Source organism: Zeus faber, assembly GCF_960531495.2.
Source record: "Zeus faber genome assembly, chromosome: 20".
NCBI lineage: Eukaryota > Metazoa > Chordata > Actinopteri > Zeiformes > Zeidae > Zeus > Zeus faber.
The window spans coordinates 16,133,873-16,155,764 of NC_137207.1; the positions used below are offsets into that span (position 1 = coordinate 16,133,873).

The 21,892-nt window shown below is 47.0% G+C and overlaps 1 protein-coding gene across 1 annotated transcript; it reads right to left on the reverse strand.

Moving 5' to 3' along the window:
- Positions 1-2,125: 2,125 nt before the first annotated feature.
- map2k6 (mitogen-activated protein kinase kinase 6) lies at positions 2,126-21,465 on the reverse strand (the record flags this gene model as incomplete). The annotated part of the gene is made up of 12 exons (XM_080021477.1): positions 21,355-21,465; positions 12,407-12,470; positions 11,285-11,333; positions 9,984-10,097; positions 9,432-9,551; positions 8,357-8,473; positions 8,082-8,133; positions 6,739-6,866; positions 5,731-5,808; positions 4,308-4,447; positions 3,026-3,071; positions 2,126-2,203 (listed from the first exon to the last, which is right to left on the reverse strand). The coding sequence occupies exons 1-12, from the start codon at positions 21,443-21,445 to the stop codon at positions 2,126-2,128; spliced, it is 1,077 nt and encodes a 358-aa protein (XP_079877603.1). The 5' UTR covers positions 21,446-21,465.
- Between the last annotated feature and the right edge of the window lie 427 nt (positions 21,466-21,892).

Below are 21,892 nucleotides of genomic sequence, written 5' to 3' on the forward strand. Positions count from 1 at the left end.
GATCCCACAACTTTGTCCCTCCTTTCCAGTGAGTAAAATCTCACGTGAGGGGAGAAACAAACATCCCTTTGCCCCCGAGGGCCCGGAGCAGCAGCCGAGCGTGGAAAAACAAGGTACGGACAACAACAACAACAACAACAACAACAAAATGAATTCATTATTCAGGATCGTTTCCTTCTTGGAGCGCCCGAGGGGCTCGATCCGTTATCCGCCTGATGAGGGAGAGGGGGGGGGATTCCGGGCGTGGCCAGACGAGAAAAACCGAGGGCCACTCGGCAGGAAACAGTACGTAACCCGGGGACGAGGGAGGACGCCGGACGCGGAGAGCCACCGCGAGGCTAAAGGAAAGACAAACATCCGAAACAGCGGAGCCAAGCCAAAGATAATCAAGTATCGGTGATGGGGGGGAAAAAAAAAAAAAAAAAAAAAAAACAAACAAAACCGCTCGCAAACACGAACGACGCAAAACCCCTGGAGCGACATTCAAACCGGTGGAACGGCAAATACCAATTAAACGAGCGAGCGGCGCGAGAGCTTCCGCCGACAGCGACGCACTCGTTCAAGTCCCCCCCTGCCCCCATCGGCGTCAAAGTAGTGCATGTGTGGTTTGTGGGCGGAGAGGGCGGAGAGGGCGGAGAACCGGAGGGAGAGGGGATCGGGACGCAGGTCTGGCCCAAACCCAGGCACCACGGCAACGGACGAGACGCGAACGGCCCGCGAGGGCGACGGCGAGGCGTGAAAGACTCGGACCGGGGGCCGAGCCGGCGACGCGGTGGGAATTTGGGGGCTTTCTGTGTCGCCCGTATGGAGAGAAAAAAAACAAACAAACAAAGAAAAAACAAAACAAAACAAAAAAATTGAATAGAGGCACATGGAAGGCTTTTACTGGGAACGCTTTGAGGACGAGCGTTTCGCCTGTTTGAGCCCAGAGAGCAACGCAACGCAACACACACACACACACACACACACACACACACACACTTAAGAGTCTGCAGGAATTGTCAAGTTTTCAGAGGTGTGTGTGTGTGTGTGTGTGTGTGTGTGTGTGTGTGTGTGTGTGTGTGTGTGTGTGTGTGTGGGGGTGGAGGCAGGAGGCGTAATAAATAAAGGTTAACCGCAGCAGAAATCCTTTTTTTGGGGGGGGGGGATAATAAAACCGGAACTGAACAACAACAACAAAAATGAATAATTTATAATAATAATAACAACATCAATAACAACAATAAAGTTAATATTTTCCAGTTCCTTTCATCTCAAACATGGAGGGGTGGGGGTGGGGAGGGGTGTGTGATTGGCTCAGTACAGACAAATAAAAGTCCCTCGCAACCGACCACAACGCCAACGTGGACTTCACTCGATAACGTGAGGCACTCGCACAAAAACACACACACGCACTCGCACACGCACACACACACACACACACTCGCACACGCACACACACACGCAAGTGCACGCACACGCACACGCAGGCAGTACCACGTCCGAGTCTGGTGTCGCGTACGAGGAGGACGTTGGAGGACGACGTTGACGTCCCTCGTCGGGGGCCACCGTGAGGGGGGGAGGGCCCTCGTCGTCCGCACCCCGAGGTCCACTCTGTACATGCAGTTCATCTTAATAAACCAACGTGAGTATACAAACATCTAGATTATATATCCATATAATTATATATCAGCCGCCTTTTACCTGGACCTTCGGTTTCACGTCGGATTTGTAGGAGAAAAAAAAAAATAAAAAAAAATAAAAATAACAACAACACCTTAGTGTTGACCGTAAGCACAGGGAAGTAAAAATCCAAACACGGTCAGCGCGCCGACAGCAACCACGACAACAACGGCAGCGAGGGCCGGGGCGGGGGCGGGCGGGGGCTGCTGTGTCCGCGTAGCAGGGTGCAGAAGATGGTGGAGGAGGTTGCATACATATTAAACTGGATTATTTGTGAGCGGGGCGGGGGAGGCAATCCATCCATCCATCCATCCATCCATCCATCCATCCATCCAGTTGATTATCCTTCCGTCCGTGTGCTAAAGGAGATAGGGCTGGGTGCGTGGGCGGAGGACTGTAAAATCGGATTTTGTGCACTTTCCCCGTGCGTCCGCTTCCTCCTCCCGCAGCAGGCGTCGCACACTCAGTTGCCCAGGATGACCTTCACGAAGCTGGCCACGTCGGTCTCTTTGGCCTCGTGGGACGTGAAGAAGGGATGTTGCTGAGGAGGGGGGGGAGTAACGTGTCATTCAGTGGTTTAGCCCCTGCGAGATGTGCGTGCATATCACAGAAAAACCCAAAGTACCGAAAAAGTAATACATGCCCACCCATTGGCGAGGATGCTTCACCGTGTACTTGTAACCTAGTGTACTCCATAACGTTGAAGGAAAGATGAGCCACTTTCAACCATGTCAAAGGAGCGGACCTAGTCTGCCCCCTAGTGTCTGGCAGACGGTAGTACAAGGGGCTGGATGGAGCAGGGTCTTGTGTACGTTTTTACTTGTGTCGCATGACGATAAGCTTGCAGTACCTTATACAACACTGGATCATTTACAATGAAAAATGAAAACAAAAAGTAAAATCTAAAAGATAAACTCATGAATCAGAATAATATTTGCCACAATTATGGCTCAGCACAAACACAGAAGTGATACCGTGTGCCTTTTTCAAACCCCTTGGCTGAGCTCATTTATATCGATTTTTTAAAGTTGGGGTCATCGGGTCAGCCGCCTCGAGACGACGACGAACGCAAAGACCTTCCCAGATTCTATCGAGTGGCATTGAAACGCAACTGTGGAACGGCCGGCTTCGACCGAAAACCACGCAAGGCTGTCTTTACTTTTTATTGAGTTATCTTCTTTTTTTTTTTTTCCCCCCTCCAGCGCCTGTAACCTGCCGCCGCCGCACCTTGGCGTTATTTGTGAGTTCAGAAAAGACGTTAACATGACATGTGTGTGTACTTGGTGCTGGTCGCCTGTCTGCTCTTGACCCCTCCTGTTGTGGTGCTTGGCTGAAGTGTGACTGAAAAACAACGGACCCTCACCATCAGTTCTGTGTAGTTTGGCCGCTCTTTGGAATTTTTCTTTAAGCTGGGGAGGCAAACAGAGGCATTAGAAAACTGAACTGACAACCGCCGCACCGAGCAAATCATCAATACGCAGAGTGCTGGGCTTGATTATTTCCCAGGGGACGTATCACGACACAGAAAAAATAACAATAATGGAGCCGGGGGAAAAAGGAAAAGACATCACGACTAATGGTCGAAACGCTACTCGAGTCCAAATCTATTTTCACTGGTAGAGCAGAGAATCATAAAATAATATATCGGATAAAAATATCCAACAGTGTTCAGTGTGAAATCACCAAAAATGATAGTGTCTATAACAGAATGTAATATTTAAGTAGGAACTACAGACATAAAACAACTATAGGCGTTTTCGCACCGCGGGAACTTTTTCCATACTTCCAAGAACTTTTAAGGGGAACCGTTCCAGTTTTGGTTTTTTTTGGGTCCGCACTGCGGGAAATAGGAACCGGTCGCGGTTCCTGGAACGCCGTTTTTGAGGAACCTTTTTAGCCCCTGCTCCAGGGCGACTGACCGGCACAAGAGGGACCTGCAGTGACGTACGTCCACGGCCCCTCGCCCCCGGCGCGCCGAGGACGGCCCAGCGTGTACATTTGTTTTGTTTAAATTTTATTGTCCGACGTTCATCGAAATGGATTAGCGCCCGCCCCGTAATCCCCGCGCGGCGTCCCGATGTGACCCCCGTGACTTATGAAAGTCGGAAACAAACTTTCCAATGGCGTCTCGTGGATCTGATATGAGTGAAGGTCCTGCGACTGGATTGTTTATTTTCGGCTCAGAAACATACTTTTTTTTATTTATTTTTTTTATTGGACCGACGGTGAAATAAGTGGAAGTCAACGGAGTAAATACAACACGGAACTCGTGCTTGACAACCCCGTTGGGATGACGTCCCTTTAGAGTTGGTGCCTCATTCTCGGCGGAGCCTCCGAAAACGCCTTATATCTCTTATCCGCGTCTTCAAACCCCATTGTCTGCTCAGGTTGATCAATGGGGACCACAATGTCAGTTTTACGCATGACGATGCGGAGACAAGCATAGAGCAGGCGTAACAGTTTGGAGAGAAAGGGCCGTTCCACTACACTCGGTCCTGGCCGGGGACAGGCTCCCGGCCGCGCGACAGCCAAAAAAAAAAAAACACCTACCGCCTTTTTGACTTGTCGAGAAAACAAATACCGGCGACGCCTTCCGAAACGGCGGACGTCGGCGGACGGCGAACCGGACGGGAGGACGGACGTACCACTGGGAGGTGAAATCCACGAATTCGGGGGAGAACTGGTCAGAGGGGAGCTGCGGTGACGGCTCCTCCACCACCTGCTTCAGCTGCTGGAAGGGCGTTCCCCACGAGTCGTAGGGGAAGCGCAGGATGGCCAGCTCGATCTGAGGCAGCCACACGGGACACAGAGGGGGGTTCCACTCGTCGTCAGTAAAAGGCTTTTTTTTTTGTTTTGTTTTGGGGTTTTTTCGGACTTGTGAACGGAATTCTCACTGGACTCACTGAATTCCGTTCGGAGCAACCAAACCGGAAAATTCTCGAAATAAATTGGTTTTTGAAGAAAGATGAAAAAAAATAATGTATTCCTATCAAAATCATTTATTTTGGTGGAACACAAAGAGGGAATCAGACACGTTTATTATGAACTATGACAAATCCCTTGCCCGTTTTTTCCACATTCATTTAGTCCTCAGTGATGATTTTCATCACTGTCATCTCTCTCGCTCGCCCACACACTGAACTCGAACTGAATTGAAGCTCGACTCGTCCGCGAGTCGGGATCCAGACTCGGCGAACGCCTGCGTGCCTGGCAGCAGTCGCCGGGTTGTGAACGAAACGGACAACTGTTTTGCTGGACTCCCGAATCCTGAATCATTATTTCATTCGCTACGAACGGATCGTTTGCGAGTCGTGCATCACTCGTACCTAGCACTTGTCAGTACTTGGGAAACTGAGCATGTTTTCGAAAAACACATCATCAAAATCCACCTCTCTATATATTTGGTGATTTTTTTTTAATATTAGATCTTAAGGTCATTATGATTGTCTAGGTCAAAGTAAGACATTATTATTGCATGACATTACTTGATCGATTCCTTTCATGTTGTCAAACATTTCTGCAAAGAATCCAATTCACTTTTACCGTATTGTTTGTTCAGTTTCTGCGTTTGTTTTTGCTGTTTTCTTTTACTCACTTGAGTCGCAAATAAAAGACGAGGACTAGGGGTGAAGTTCTGAATGCATAATCGTGCCATTTTTTTTTTTTTAAGCTTTAACTCTTCCGTTATTAAAACCCCTTTGCTTCATTTTACAACCAGAGGTTTGACGTCTCTGAAGAAGGAAAAGTAAAAACGAGAACGTGAATACCATGAAATTGTGAAATAACTAACGCCCGCGAAAATGTCTGTGACTCTGTGTCTCAAATGCAAATGAGTGGTTCTTATTTAACAACTAATAATAAGAGGTCTAGACAGCTAATGTGGAGTGGTTTGGGTTTCTGGTCATTATGAATCCTTATCCATTCATTTTAGTGATAACAATAGATATTGGCTGAAACAATGGTATATCAAGTTAAAAAATAAAAAATATATATAAATTCTCCCATTATGAATTTATATTAAAATCACAAACATAATAAAAAAAACTTAAGATTAAAAAAAAGTTTTACCATTGTGATTCCTAAGCTCCAGATGTCAGACTTGACGTTGTAGCCTTTCTGGTTGGTCTCTGGGTTGATCCTCTCCGGCTGGGGGGGCGGAAGAAGGGGAGGTCATCAGGGGCGACGCCACACACACACACACACACACACACACACACACACACACACACACACACACACACACACACACACACACACACACACACACACACACACACACACACACACACACACACACACCTTCCAGTTATCCCAAAACTCTTCAACACACACAAACCACTCTGTTCTCTGAGCACTAGCTGGGCCCTAAAAATGTTCAGCCAATGCGTGCCAGTGTGGACACACGGACACACATACACACACGCTTAGAAACCACAGCAGTTAAATTCTAACTAGGGGTCATTAGGGGCATGAATAATGAGGACAGAGGTGTTCAAAAAAAAAAAAAAAAAAGTAAAATACGTAAAATAAAACAAAACTTGTACATAATATAGTAGCTGTTGATAAATATATCTATAATAATGACAAAAAATAGGACTCCTACTTATGACAATACACAACTTTATGAATCAGTGTGGTTAAAATATATATATATATATATATATATATATATATATATATATATATATATATATATATATATATATATATATATAAATAAGTAAAACATTTGTGAGTGTAATAAGGCTACTTGGAACGTTATTTGTTATTATCCTTTGGCGTTTTAAATGTATTTGTTACACCAGGGCTGCCAAACGTCTCCAAATGTGCATACTGTCAGTAAAAAAAATTATCACATTTTGATCAATATTTTATTTCACCTTTGACCATGTGAGGGGGAGAGAGATATAGGGATAGAGAGATACTTTATTCATCCCCAAAGGAAAATTGCAAAGCTCCTGCCGCTCACATCAAACGTTTTTAGGTTTATTCCTCACAATGAGGAATAAACCTAAAAACCCCAAATCAACAGTAAAAAGGTAAAACATACACACACGCGCGCTGGACCCTGCTTACCGCCATGTAGGGCTTGCAGCCGGCGTCCATGGTCTTGGCCAGTGAGTCCACCAGGTAGCCGCTGATCCCGAAGTCGCACATTTTCACCTGGCCCTGCGTGTTGATCAGCACGTTGGAGGGCTTGACGTCTGGAGTGTGGAGAGGAAACACACATCGTACATACGGTCATTTTAACACTCCGCACCGAACTAGTTCTAACCGCACAAAGCGTTTTGCAGCGGCCGATAATCTCTGCTTGGTTGTGTGAACAGATTTAAGGCCACAGCACAAAGCTCGGTCAGGGTTTTCCGGTTTTCCGGAGTCCAGTTGGATGCCTTCTGACTGCGCTCTCTTCACCAACGGGGCTTTAAAAATAACTCAACAAGGAAAACATAATATGAGACTTTTTTTTTAGTCATTATTATTTTTTTCCCCCCTTGTCGCTGGAAGGGTTCTACTTGGATTGAACGGTTTCTTTCTATTGCCACGACAGAACCCAGCTTAAAAAGAAAGAAAGAATGAAAGAAAGAAAGAAAGAAAGAAAGAAAGAAAGAGTGAAGGAACGAAAGAAAAAAGAACAATAGAAAGACAGAATAAAAGAGAGAAAGAAAGAAAGAACAAAGGAAAAAATGAAAGAAAGAACAAAAGAAAGAAAGAACAAAAGAAAGAAAGAACGAAATAAAGAATGTAAGAAAGAGTGAATGAACGAAAGAAAAAAGAAAGGAAGAAAGAAAGAACAAAAGAAACAAATAAAGAATGGAAAAAAGGTGAATGAACAAAAGAAAGCGTGATTGAATAAAAAAGAACAAAAGAATGAAAGAAAGAACAAAAGAAAGAATGAACAAACGAAGGAAAGAAAGAATGAAAAAAACAGGTAATGAACAAAAGAAATAACAAAAGAAAGAGTGAATGAACAAAAGAAAGAAATAAAAACAAAAAAAATGAATGAACGCAAGAAAAAATAAAAGAAAGTAAATGAAAGAAATAAAAGAACAAAAGAAAGAAGGAAAGAATGAAAGAAAGAACAAAAGAAAAAAACGAAAGAGTGAATGAACAAAAGAAAAAATAACAAAAGAAAGAACAAAAGAAAGAATGAATGAAAGAATGAATGAAAGAAAAAGTGAATAAACGGAAGAAAAGAGAAGAAAAGAAAGAAAGAACAAATGAAAGAGTAAATGAATGAAAGAAAAATGAACGAAAGAAAGAAAGAAAAAGAAAGAAAAAGAATGAAAGAATAAACCAAAGAAGAAGTGAATGAACAAAAGAAAGAAAGAACAAAAGAAAGAAAGAAAGAAAGAAAGAACGAAAGAAAGAAAGAAAGAAAGAAAGAAAGAAAGAACAAAAGCAAGAAAAAAGCGTCTCACCTCTGTGTATGACCTGCAGGTTGCTGTGCAGGTGCTCCAGAGCTTTCACTACCTGCAGAAGAGACAGAAAACAGGCAGGAGGTACAAGGTCACCGTGCGTTCTCCTCGTGGGTGGTGCACACGCTGCATGAGCCGTAGGAGGAGTAGGAGGAGTAGGAGGAGCGGGAGGAGGAGCAGGGGGAGCAGGGGGAGCAGGAGTGGGAGGAGCAGGAGGAGGAGGAGCAGGAGGAGCAGGTGGAGGAGCAGGTGGAGGAGCAGGATGAGCATGTACTCACTGACACGGCCATCTTTCCCAAAATGTCCTCGGGGATGGCCAGGCCCTTCTCGATCACCTGCTTGGAGAACTTGTCCAGGGAGGTGTCCATGAGCTCCATACAGATCCACACGTCGCCCTGGCAACCATAAGGTGGGGGGAGGAGGAGGGAGAAGGGGTTTTGAAAAAACGGCAACAAAGGCCTCGGGCCAGGTTCCTGATTGCCAGCACCAACAGGAAGCCGCTTTCTTTCTTTCTTTCTTTTTTCCTTTTTCCCTGCCGCTGTGACTCACGGACGGGGATTTCCTGTGCAACGACTCGCGGAGGAAGTGGACTGCATCCCGAAAACCATGAGTGCGCGTTTCTCCCCTTTTGTGAGTGGATGGAGGTCATCTTTACCAGCGCGCGGTCGCTCTGCGCGGACACGGCGGTGGAAGACGTACTGGAATATTTGACCGGCGTTAAAGTAGCGACGGCCCCCCCTCAACGGCCTTAGAATGAGAATTAAAAATGATGGTACTCATCTCAAAGCTCATATAACAGTGTATCTGTGGAATATTTAACTGCTTATTTGAATCATCCAAAATTCTAGAAATTCCTCAAAAACGTATTTTTTTTTTTATTATTGACGTTGTGAACTAATTGTTTTTTCAATCAAATATGAATGAATTAAACAATCACAAAATGATGTAAGAAAAACTAAAAAAAACTTAAGTAGAACGACTGTGTTAGAAATGCAACAGACTGGTGGTATTTGCTTTGTAATGTAGTTGGAATAAAAGTGGAAAGTCTCCAAAACTGAATATATATATATATATATATATATATATATATATATATATATATATATATATATATATATATATATATATATATATATATATATATATATATATATATATATTTTTTTTTTTTTATACTTCCCAACATCGCTGCACCTCCAGACAAAAGCTACAAACCCCTCCACCCGTCGCCCGGCTCCACCAGGCGTGTCAGGTTGAACCCAAGTTGGAGCTGCCTTTAATCCCCTCCCCGGTCCAGAACGCTAAACGGGCCGCGATGTTGAAGCGGGCGCGTTTCCGGGGGGAGTTCCCCACCTCTCTGAACAGCGCGCCGTAGAAGGTGACGGTGTAGAAACAGTCCACCGTCCTCATGGAGATGTCCAGGTCCATCAGGAGCCTCTTGTGCTCCTGGGTGTTGACCGTGGCGCGAATCCTCTGCAGCGGGGAAGACGGGGAATAGCGCATGTTGCTGAGCACAGTAGTGAATTTAAACTAGACACGACAGATAGACATGCAGACAGACAGACAGACAGACTTAAAATATCTTATACTCTCAGAACAATAGGCATCAAGGCGATGCGGCTACACCAGCACTTCTTCTAACCACTAGTGGCCGACTGGTCGCTTTTCAAATATTTATATTTTAACCCTTTTTTAAAATGTGCCTTTGATCATGAATCAAATTCATTTGGAGTACTTGTGAACCCAAAAAAGGCGACGAGGCTTGATCCACACCCGCGCCGCCGCCGCCGCCGCCAGAATAGATTGAATCCCAACCCACGCCCGCCCCTGATCATCACCAAGCCCAAAAAGCTTGAAAAAAGCAAAAAAAAAAAACGCGGCCGGCCCCCACCCCGCGCCGCCCACCTTGACGGCCATGATCACGCCGCTGGGCACGTGCTTCATCTTGTCCACGACGCCGTACGCGCCCCTGCCCAGCTCGTACATCTTCTCCAGGTCGTCGGCCTTCACCACGAAATTCTGCGCCGGACAAAGAGACGACTGAACAACCGCAATGCCACAGGGTTGGGGAGAGAGAGAGAGAGAGAGAGAGAGAGAGAGAGAGAGAGAGAGAGAGCGGGACGAGAGAGAGAGAGATAGACACCAGACCAGGCCCTATGACAAAATCAAATAAACGAAGGAGGGATGCATATTTGAAATACATTTTGGATATGGGGGGAGGAGTGCACTGGCTCTGTGCAACCCAAAACCCAGAGAGGTTGTAAATAGAAATGATCATCATACTATTGACTATTTCCTTATTATTTGTCAGCTATTCGTGTAAATTCGGCAATTTTGAGTTGACTTTTATTATATTTAAAAAATATATATTGTAATTTTTTGTTATTATAATTGAAAAAATTATTTTTTTCATGGCGACTTGCACTGGCGATAAACCGGTCCCTCACCGTGACAAACTCCTTGTGTGTGTGAATGTGCTCGAGGGAATAAACGTGTTCTGATGGCGTCTTGCTGGCTTGTTGGCTGAAACTCTTATCTCCGCCGTTGAGAAAACGCGCATACAGTTGTGTGGAAGACCGGCCTTTGTTTGAACAGTTAACCCCCGGAGAGGCCAGAGGGCTTTGAAATGTTTAAAAAAAAATAAAAATACTATATAGCTCGGCAAATATGACTAAGATGCAAAACATCTTTTCCCGCATTATTCGAGAGAAAGGAGCCGCTTTGAGCTCCAGCCAACTTGTCAGAGAGAAAGCGAGAGGAGGAGAAAAAAAAAAAAAAAAAAAAAGGCATCTTTGCCAATGGAAAATTCCACTTATTTGATGAGTTTGAAATAAATATTTTTACTGCCTGATGGGCAATAAAATGCATTCCAGTTCAGCCCACAATCAAAAGTGTTCAATTCGGCTGTAATGTTCGCTCGGGCATTCTTTACGGCTCAGGGAGACTGTATTGAGCCAACCTTTCGGCACGGAGAACCGGTGACCTCCAGGCAAGTAAAATAAATAAATAAATAAATACATAAATAGATAGCTAAATAAATAAATAAACAAACAGCGCCTTTTCAAAGCAGTGGAGGTAGCTGGGAGGGAAAAGAGTCTTACGCGGAATGAGGTTCCGCGCAAACGCGGCCGCTAAAAGTTATTTAGGGACTGAACGCCGTGACAAAATGAAGAGGTGAGCTCCACGAAAGAGACGAAGAAAAATACCTTCTCTCCGATGGTCACGCACGCCTTCGAATCCAGATCTCTGGGGGGCCTGCGGTGGATCAAAGTACAACAATCAAATTATGCAAATAACCAGGGTGCACCGACACTGCCTGGGCAAGGAAATTTAAAGGAGATTCAAATAAAAAAAACATCAGTGAAATACGGCAGTACAGATAATAGGGGAGAATAAGAGAACAAGATCAGGTGGTTAAAGTGGTAATCCGTAAGATTATTATTATTATTATTTTTAATCCTCAATTTCATACTATTTTGGCCGACACCTCTTTAAGAAACAGCCATTCAATGTATTGGTGTTATGCACGTTCTCTAAATGCAGGTTGGTGGCAGGGTCCGCCATTTCCCGGTGGACCCTGTGACAAAACACCGCTCGACCAGAAGATGGCATACAGCAAATCATTTCAGTTTGAGTTGCACTTTTGTACGGAATTCTGGGACTTGCAGTGTAATTCACCCCACACACAGACGATTTAGTACGTCTGAAATAACATAAATATAAATAAATATGACGATTAACATGCAAATTTGTATCGCAGCCACGCTACAAGCTCAACGTCTTCTTCACTGTCGAGTTTTGGTGGTGTGAGCAAGCACCATTTCCACGCTGATATATTTATCATTCCCTCATAAGTCATGCATACGGGGATGTTTTTTTTGTCCTTTGAGATTCTCCTTCGGGGCTCGACGGTGACGGTTGCTGTTGGCAACCGCTCTGAGAGTCCGTCAACCAATCCCCGGCCCGCGGTCGCCGTCGGCGGCGACCGCTTTTTAACATAAAAAAATAGTGACGGCAAACCAAAAGATACACGTTTGTTGAATTGGTGATATTTAAATATCGCGGTTAGGGTCGGAAGCAGAACGCCGCACATGCGTCGGTGCGCTGACTCCCCTCGCGGCTGCATGTTTTAGAGGCGATGGCAAAGCGAACAGAGTTGTTTGACTGTGGGGTGAAAAGTTCGACTCCCTCTCTCCGTCAACATCCCATACGAACGAGCGCACACCCACACGAGCCCCGCCCTTCAGGAGTGCATCCCCAACATCCCCAAGTATGACTTGACCAGAGGCGTCATCTGGTGAAAAGGGAAGGTAAAAACAGGCTCTTACACCGGGGTGGGAGGAGGCTGCTCAAACACCGCCTTGGAGAGCTTGAGCACCGGCTTCCTCTTACCTGAGGGAGAAACGGATAAAACAGGGGATTAGAATCCCACCGGGAAGCGGGAAGAACCCAGAACCAGAGCCAAGGACCTCGCCCCCCCGTCACCGGCCGACGCTGACGACGTCCACGTGACACTTCAATATCGACAATTTGACGATATTTTGGGGATTTACAAGATGTTCGCACTCAGCAAATATTTGAGAAACAATCGTTATTAATGTGGATATTATGACGAAGCAGCTAGGGTCTCATATCACAATATCAATATTGTATGGCTGTAACACTGTGGACACTAGGGCTGAACCATTCATCAAATTCAAACCGACGTCATTTAACGGAACGCAATTTTACAGGCGTTTATAAAAAAAAAATTTAAAAGTGTGTTTATTTTAACGTCACACAATCTAAACAATAGGGCCGTCCAGGGCCCGCTGCTCCGGGGGGGAGGGGGGCGTGGAGAGGGAGCGAACGGGGCAGCTTTTGCGCACCCGTCGCCCCCTCCGACTGCACCGACGATACGAGCGCCCGCGATGGGGTGCCCCCGGAACAGGGCGTTTCTGTTTTATTTCACGTCTCCTCATGGAAGGAAACAAGTGTGCAATGTGGACACGCCCCCCTCGCCTACAGCGATTGTTTCAACCCTACTGCGCTGGGCGGCCGTGGGTACACAGATTCGAACAATTACAAGATGTTAAATCTTGATCTTGATCTAAGTTAAATCAATCCGTCGATATTCTACTGCGATTGAAGGTTTTTCTTACAGTTCAATACTTCGATAAAGATATGTTATTCATATCAATTCATGTTATTCATATCAATATTCATCTCATTTCATCATGACACAGAAAAGAGCAGTTTATACCTTGACTGTATCCATTGTTGTGTTGGTCATACTATAGAATAATTTATTGCTTGTGTTTACTAAATAATACAGAAGATAAAGGGGAAAAAAATCACATACTAAATCGTTATTGGTCTAAAAGAATCAAAAATTGTTTTAACCGCAATTTGATTATTTTCCCAAATTATTCAGCCCCGGCGGACACTATTTCCGATACAATGCAGTCTTTGAAGCATGCCTCATAATTATCTTTTTTTCAAGCGGACTAGGACTGAAATGAGCGCAAATCCAAATCACCCAAATGATTCGCGGGCCGAAATAGAGAAAGCCAGAGCAGCGGAAGCCCCATCGCTCTTGACCCGATCCAGTGAGACGTGAGGGTGACTAAGCACCAAAGAAAATCAACTCATCGCGGCGTACAAAGCTGTTCACCATTTCACGTAATAGAGAGGAACCGCTGTGGCCGGACTAAGAGCTCCGACAATTACCGCCGGAGCACACCAGACGGATCGGAAATGTCAAAATGTTCTGACGAGTCGCCGTTTCTGGCCTCGACTCTACAACACAACAGGCACTACGGGAGAAAAAATAATAATAATGGTTGAAAAAAAAAAAAAAAAAAAAAACCTCCCGCGGACGGAGAATCAGGCCGACCGATTCAAACTCAACTTCACTGAGCTATCACTCACAAACCACTTCTGACTAATTGCCCGTTCGCTCCGTTTCCAAAATACACAACTCAACAGTCAATCAAAGCCGTTAGAAGTCAAGCATCTCCCGGGCATTCCGGGCACTACAACCCGCTTCTTTGGTTTCCCGCACTGAGCCGACACTCACGGTTGGACGCGGCGAGTGACTCCAAGTCCTAAATGAATGAAACCGGCGCAGAGGTCGGGGGACGCCCCACCGGGAGGAGATGCACTGAGAGTCTGGGCGTCCGGACGCCGGGTTAACCGAGCGTCTGTGATGTGCCTAAAGGCGCGACCGTGTGTGTGCGTGCGTGTGTGTGTGCGTGTGTGTGTGTGTGTGTCTGTGGCACCGGGGCCGAAACCACCCCGGTCCGGCTCGCGGTCAGCCAGGCCCGGTCAGATCCGGTCGCAGCAAAACGCGAGGGTTTATGTGCGCAGCGTCCGTGCAGAGGGAGGAGGCCCGCCCCTGACGGAGAACTGACCCCCTCCTCCACCTTCCCAGGACACTCAGCTCGCGCGGTTTGTTTTCCTTCTGCATGATCAGGAACCACCATAAAAAAACGAAAGACAAAAAAAACGGGGTTGGAACTGCCGTGCACCGCCCTCTACTTTTTACAGTTTGTTCTTATCGTAGTACGCTTGTTAAAAAGGTGTCTCTCTCTCTTTGGACTCAAAGAGAACATCCAAAACATCCAAAATTTGCTGGGTTTTTTTTATGTCTCTGCCATATAATGCATATAACGTCTGTTCTGACAGCCAACACGAAGAGATTAATATTATACAAGATTATTTATAAATTATATTATATAATATGATATAACAATTATTCATATTAATATATTAATAATATTGGGCCATTTTGTGAGCTTTGCTGCCTGCCCCCAGGTCTCCATTTTCCAAAGCAGCTTTGTTGCGCTAAAATGTCAGGACGAGTCCCTCCCACAATCCTTTGCACGCACAACAATAGTAACTGAAAACCAACACTCCCCTAATGGCTTCATAAACACAACTACAAACGCACAGCGAGGACAATTAGAAACAATCACACACTGCGTCTGAGGACGTGGCCTCACCTACGCCTTTCACACGTGGCTACCTCCAGCATCGGCATAATGGGAGAACGCTGTGTGATGACGGGTGAGGGCGGGGTCCTTAATGGGAGCGTGAGCGCGGCGGGGCATGCGGCGTGATCCCGCCGACTCCCTCCACACTCTGGGCATCTGGACGTGGCCACGACGTGACCGGCGCACGAATCACCACGACCCGGCGAGCGCGAAACCCTGACGCATTCGAGCCCGCGTCGATATCGCCATCGTATATGGACAACGGCGATCGCGGGGGCGATCCGTGTTTGCACATCACACCTTTTCGGTGGAAACGTGGTTACACTCATTTTCTGCTCCGCCTGTTCTGTGCTGTCGTTGTGAAACAGCTGCTGCCCAAACTCTGGTTCAGGTGGATTACAAACTCCCGAATTTGCATCGGGTCGAGAGGCAGCAGGAAGTGGTGCTGCGTTCTGTGGGGACTCGGAAAACTATAATTCGAGTGGGTCCCCGTGTTAACATGTCATGGAAAAAAACTAGTTCAAAACGACGTCATACGTGGTTTTTATATATGAATCTTTACAAAAGGACGGAGAAAACTCAGGCGCAAACGATTGGCTCTGAAATTACAACTTAAAAGGGCCTTGCCTTTACGCTTACGAGGTTGAAGTTTTCCGAGTTCCCACTTCAATGGAACGCAGCATCAGAGTCAGAAGAATTTTTAATAGTCACACCTACACACCACACTACAACACATGTATACACGTGCTTTGGGTGGTGGCCGGTGAAATGCGGCCTCTGCATTAAACCCATCCTGGCTTGTCCTTCCTCCGGGGGGGGGGGGGGGGGCAGCCAGGAGCAGTGGGCAGCATTCAACGACGCGCCCGGGGTGGGGGTCCTGACTGATGTTAGATGGAGGAAACCCCATGTGAGCATGGGGAGAATATGCAACCTCTACCCAGAAAGGCCCCTAAATGGGAGACCCGCCGGAGCACAGTGCCAACAGTGCCCCAGGCACGCACGCGCACTCACACGCACACACACACCTTGTATATATTATAAAATGGAAATAAAAATCGCTGTAAAGTGCTTGGTGGACTAAACCCGGGGCTAAGCAGATTTAGAAATGCCGACATGTAAATAACACTTAGACACCCCCCCCCCCAAACCCCCCCCATTCCGCAATGATACTGTGACGGAAAAAACTGCCCGTGGCATGAAAAAGGTTGGGAATCCCTGGCCTAGCACACACGTAACCCTGTGCAAGCGTGTTACGCAGAGGCTTCCCAGTGTGGAGATATGAATGCAAAGCACAGCGACACATGACAAGAGCGGGGTATTGGTTTGCTGTGGGGCGCGGGGAGTGATGCAGGCACTCCAGCTGGCATGCGTGCAAATGGCATTGAATAACACATTGGTGTGTGCGTGTGTGTGTGTGTGTGTGCGTGCGTGCGCGCGTATGTACGACCTGTCTCAACTGCTGAGAATGACTTTTATTTTACTCATTGTTTTTAAGTTGGATTGTAAATCTTCCCCAACACCAAGAGTGCAAAAGCCCCTGAAGCGGCTGCTAAACGGCCTGCAAAAAAAAATAAAAAAATGAAAGCGCAGGCCAGTCCGGAGGTATCCATGGAGAGACAGAGGGAGAGAAGGAAGAGGAAGGATTGCTGGGAGGGGAGGGGTGGTGGTGGTGGTGGTGAAGGGAAGCGAGTGTCAAGTGATTATATAACCAATCTCGACATCTAGGATAAGCATGTGCTGCATCACACAGCTGTACACAAGCACAACCGGGAAATTGGAACCGAACATTGCATCCGCAGCAAAAGTGGGACGCGTGGAAGGCGAGTCACATAAAGACTCAATTTTGCACTCAATGTCCCCCCTTCATTCTTGCCGGGCTCAGCATAAAACTTTTTTTTTTTTTTTTTTTGCACATGGAGGTAGGCAGCGCGGGTTAATTAAAAGCAGCAGTACGTATCGTTCTCAGAAATCCGCAGCGCAAGGGCTAAAAGTATGTGGTGAGATGCCAGAGGGAGGCCGCAGACGATGATGTCGGCAGCGGGACGAGCTGCAGCGGCCGACAACAACTCACAATACCAACTGGCTCTCAAGTCGAGAGGGAAGTCCAAGTTCCCGCCGTGCAAACCAACAATGCACGTGTGCACGTTTTTATTGTCCTGCACTGCGAGCGGTAGCAACCGTGCAAGAAAACAAATAAAACAAAGACGGTAACTCGCCAACACTGCTGCGGTGTTTTTGTGCCGGGACAGAGGCTGAACTGAGAGGGGGCTGTTGTTTTTTTCGGGGGGGGGAATTTTTTGGGACTCGCGAGCGAAAGCCGACGGCCGCGTTTTGTTGATGACAAGCTGCGGGTGACGGGAACACACGGGTCCCTGCCGCCGGCCCTCTCCCCTCCCCTCACCCACGCATGCACGTCGCCCGGAATTCCAACAATCCCAAGAGTTCCTCAATGGCATTCCGCAGGCCGGGAGGAAGCGAGATCAATCGCGCGCACGCACACACACACACACACACACACACACAGAAGACGAAGACGCAGACGCAGACGCAAGTGAGACAAGGGCAGGATAAGACGTCAACAAACTTAGCAGTCGGGGGGTGGAAATAACTGCTCCCAAGTCCCTACCCCTCCCTCCACTGCACTGACCGTTTGTGAGATACCCTATACTTCCAAAGATGGCAGGTTCTTCAGGTTACAGCTGCCTGGAGCCGCTTTGGGAACCCTGTCGTCAACGGCTCCCGCTGCACCTTCTGACAAACCTTGAACTACACTCCCAGTGTGTGTGTGTGTGTGTGTGTGTGTGTGTGTGTGTGTGGGCGTGCGTACGTGCGTGCAAGGATGTCGGCTTCCGGTCAACCCAAAGCAGGGCCTTTGTGTGCACGGTTTAACTAATGTACCAATACCTGAGCCCAGGACCACCGACGTGCGATCCAGGGCCGGTTCTCGACTGCTTTGATTTATCTATTATTTATTTTAATCAAACTACTCTGCAGATTTGACATCGTGTTCACACAGGGACTACCGACATGAATTTCAATTTTTACGAGTTCCCGTGGAACGCGGCATCACTTCCTGTCGTCTCTCGGCCCGATAAGGATTTGAGCGCTTTTTCGATCCGGGGGGGGGGGGGGGGGGGGGGGCAGTCGGAGCATTTGGTGTCCGTGCCCGGAACCGCCCCTGGTGCAATCCCCACATTGCTTATTATGCACACTGTGTTTATGGCCTCACCAACGAGAAGCGTTTAAGCTCGAGCTGCTGTTGTTACGCAAGATGGACCTGGTTATCGATGTATCAGCCACTTTCAGGCAGCAGATTCTTTCAGGATGTGCCAACATATACGTTTTGGTTGGTCTAGGGCAACCCATCGACATGCACAATACACAATCTCCAAAGCAATACATCACGGTTGAATGACACAGCAGTGCCGCTACAGTGCAACGCGCCCGCCATGTTTTATTCAACAATGTTAGGAAACACTGGAGGCACGAGATGAAGACAGTTAAAAGGACAGTTAAATAAAACAAACAAAAAAAACAAAAACAAATTGGTGTCGGTTTTCTTGTGCCGTTTGGAAAGCCATCGTAAGAGCCTCTTAAATTAATGTGTTGAATTATTCCTATTCGCAGGCGACTTCCTCGATGTCCCATCCGACGTCAAGACTCAATTTTCGGTCAATAATTCGATTCCGGAACCGACCGACATCCAGTGATGCAAAACAAAACCCATCGAGATAGACCGGGCGTACTCCCTCTGTGGGATCTGAGTGCCGCTCGGGCAGGACGAGCACGTCTCCAATGCATGTTCACTGGAGTTCCATGCAACTGGAAATCAGAGGACCAGCTAAGTGGCCGCTCAAATATCAAACACATCTGATCCAGGATGATGACAACAACAAGCTATTTATTGCCACCCTTAGACCAAGGGAACTGAAGGGGACCAAAGTTCACTTTCCACAATACCAGAGATACTGCTTCAGAAAATCGATCTGCTTCGAAAAAATGAAAAATTAATATAAAAAAAAACAAAAAAAAAACCCTGACCCAGCCAGTAGAGTTGCACGCAGTAGCCAAGGATTAATGGCGAAAGAGCCTCTACGCATTGATTTTATGTGATTGAACTACATACAGCGGGTCTGAAGCCGGCTGTACTAAACAGGCTGAAATCGACACGCATTGCCAGAGCAAAGCTACCCAGCAACATCCCGCACCCATGAGCAGGTCCCCTTTCAGCAGCTGGAAGCCTGCTGTGAGCGCAACCAAAAGGGTTATTCCAGGTTGAATGGAGACATGACACACAGACATGGATTTATGCTCCTCTCGCTTTCAACCACAGCGTGGTGTGCAGAATTTGCATTTCCAACACACAGACCATACTGGCTACAGTATGGGACATTCTGCTGTTTGCCTGTCTGCGCGGATCGGGGCTTCGCCGTGCCGGAGATATTAGGCGTCTCAGTGCCTCGCGGTTCTCGCGACTGGAAGTAGCAGTCGACCGGAGCGCGCGCCGGGGGAGTGAGCCGCTCGCCCGGCCAGCCCCACGAAAAACAGAAGTACAGTTAGTGGATCATCTGCACAATGGCTTGAACAATTCTACTGTTATTGCAGCAAAAAGGCTCTATAGGCCTGGAACGGGACCAACAATTGGCCCGTCGAAACAGCAAATTTAGTATCTGTGCGGCTGAAAACGCCGGCCCCCATTTGCATGACAAATATCCCGTTTGTGCATGGGTGCGAGGGCCGGCTGAGGCTGCAATAGTGGCAGGCTACGGGGGACACGGGGCCGGGAGGGCCACGGTCACACTGCCACCGCCAGCACAACACGGCACAAGGCACAACTGTCTGGACGACACAGGGAGCCCTTTAGCAGCATACATAACACATAACAGGCATCTGTACCGAGCGATATGACAAGGTACAACCCAAATATAGCGGAGAACCGGGATAAACAACGTTTCCACCAACATTAAGAGACTGATAGCAAGCGTTTCCCAAGACAATCTCATTTGAATACACACACGTGCGCACACACACAGACACACATCTATACATGCTATATTCGTCTTATGTCACTCAGGTTAACTTCATGTCACTTATTCTATTTATTTATTTATGTGTGTGCTGTTACTATCGTTTATGCACAAATATTTAAACATAACATTCTGTTATTTTACCTCTGCATTCTAATGGATATCGGAAATGTTGATCTGAACCGGCTTCATTTTATTTGGATGGTTTTTTTTTTTTATAAATTGGTTATCAATGAGTTATAAAGCCATTATTATAATTACTATCATAATAAGTGTGTGTGTGTGTGTGTGTGTGTGTGCGCGGGCGCGCCCGTGCGTGTGACCTAGTTCGTGGTATCGGGGAATGCCCTAAAAGGTGTTGCCTATCGACGTCTCCATACGTCCTGAGATGAGAAAGCGCCCTCAAACAACAGGGCGAGAAAGTAGAATATTCACCGTAGCAGACGCTCAGGTAAGAGCAAACAGTGTGACACTACCTGGTGCGCCCCGTGCAGCCCGGCGCGCGCGCGTGTGTGCGTGCGTGCGCGCGCGTCAGCTGATTATGCAACGCACCAGTCTCACGTTGGACTTGTTGACCTGAGCTACTTTGAGTAAACATTCTTGAGAAAATGAATCAACACGCATCATAATCGTTTTGTGCAAAGTCGTGCAGCTCGCCGTGCAGCAAAAACGTAAAATGCAACTAAAAATAATAATAATAATAATAATAATAATAATAATAATAATGCAGGACAGTTTGTGTGCACGGCGACATGATCGACGCGTGACAACGACCAACTCCCGTCGGGACTTCTGGCTGTGGGAAATCTAAAGAAGCCGCCTAATGATGACAGCTGCAGGACTGCGCGCCATGCGCCTTCCCTAACTGTCACCCCCCCTGCGAATAACGTGCAAAACATTTCCCCAAATCACACGCATCCGAGGCGCCGCAGCCACTTTGTTGCAGAAGAGTTGCAACGCGTTCCGCAGCGGCTCATATGCGCGGAGGTCCCACTCTCTCCGTTGCGTCCCCTGCAAACGCCGCCGATATGAGTGAGTGCCTACAGCGTCGTCTTAGCAGGAACTGTGCAAAGGGGAAGATCCCAAGCAGGAAATGCAACTGACCCAGCCGTGTCACTTTGAAAATTGCGTTGCTCCGGCTCGACCTGCAGCCGCGCACGTCGCAAGCCGTGCGGCAGTGATTGCACGTAGGTCGGGGTTTTTTTTTTATTAATTTTTTTTATTTTTTTTATTTTTTTATTTTTTTTTGCGCGCCGATCGCGTCGATATCCTTACCTCCCTTTGGCTGAGACATTTCCCCTCTGCTCTGATGGGGGGGAGGGGAAGCACAAAAGACTTTGCCTTCTTTCTCACTCCCTCCCTCCATCGCCCTCGCACTGGAGCTGCAGCGGCTTTGCTTTGCAACAAAGATGCAAAAACACACGCCTCGGTCTTCATGCACTTGGAGCCCTTTTGCGGCCGCACCGTGCGTGTCCCTCCGAAGAGCGATTATGCAATTGCACAATCTGCAGGGCCGTCGGGAAAGAGGTAATTTTGCAATTGCATTGCAAAGAATTCTCCGCACCACTTACATGATGGGCCAGGGCTGGCAGCTGAACGCTCCTAACTTGGATCAGTGCGAGCGAGAGAAGGCTCTTCCTGCTCGGAGCGCAAGGGTTCATGGGAGCTGTAGTCCAGCAAACGCACCCTTCACTGTGCTTACTCAAGATGCACATCATTTAAAACTTGCGTGAGACGTGTCAATATTATTTCTGTAAAATACATAATAATATATGGAAATATATATAATAATGTATTGACCAGGTAAGCAAGT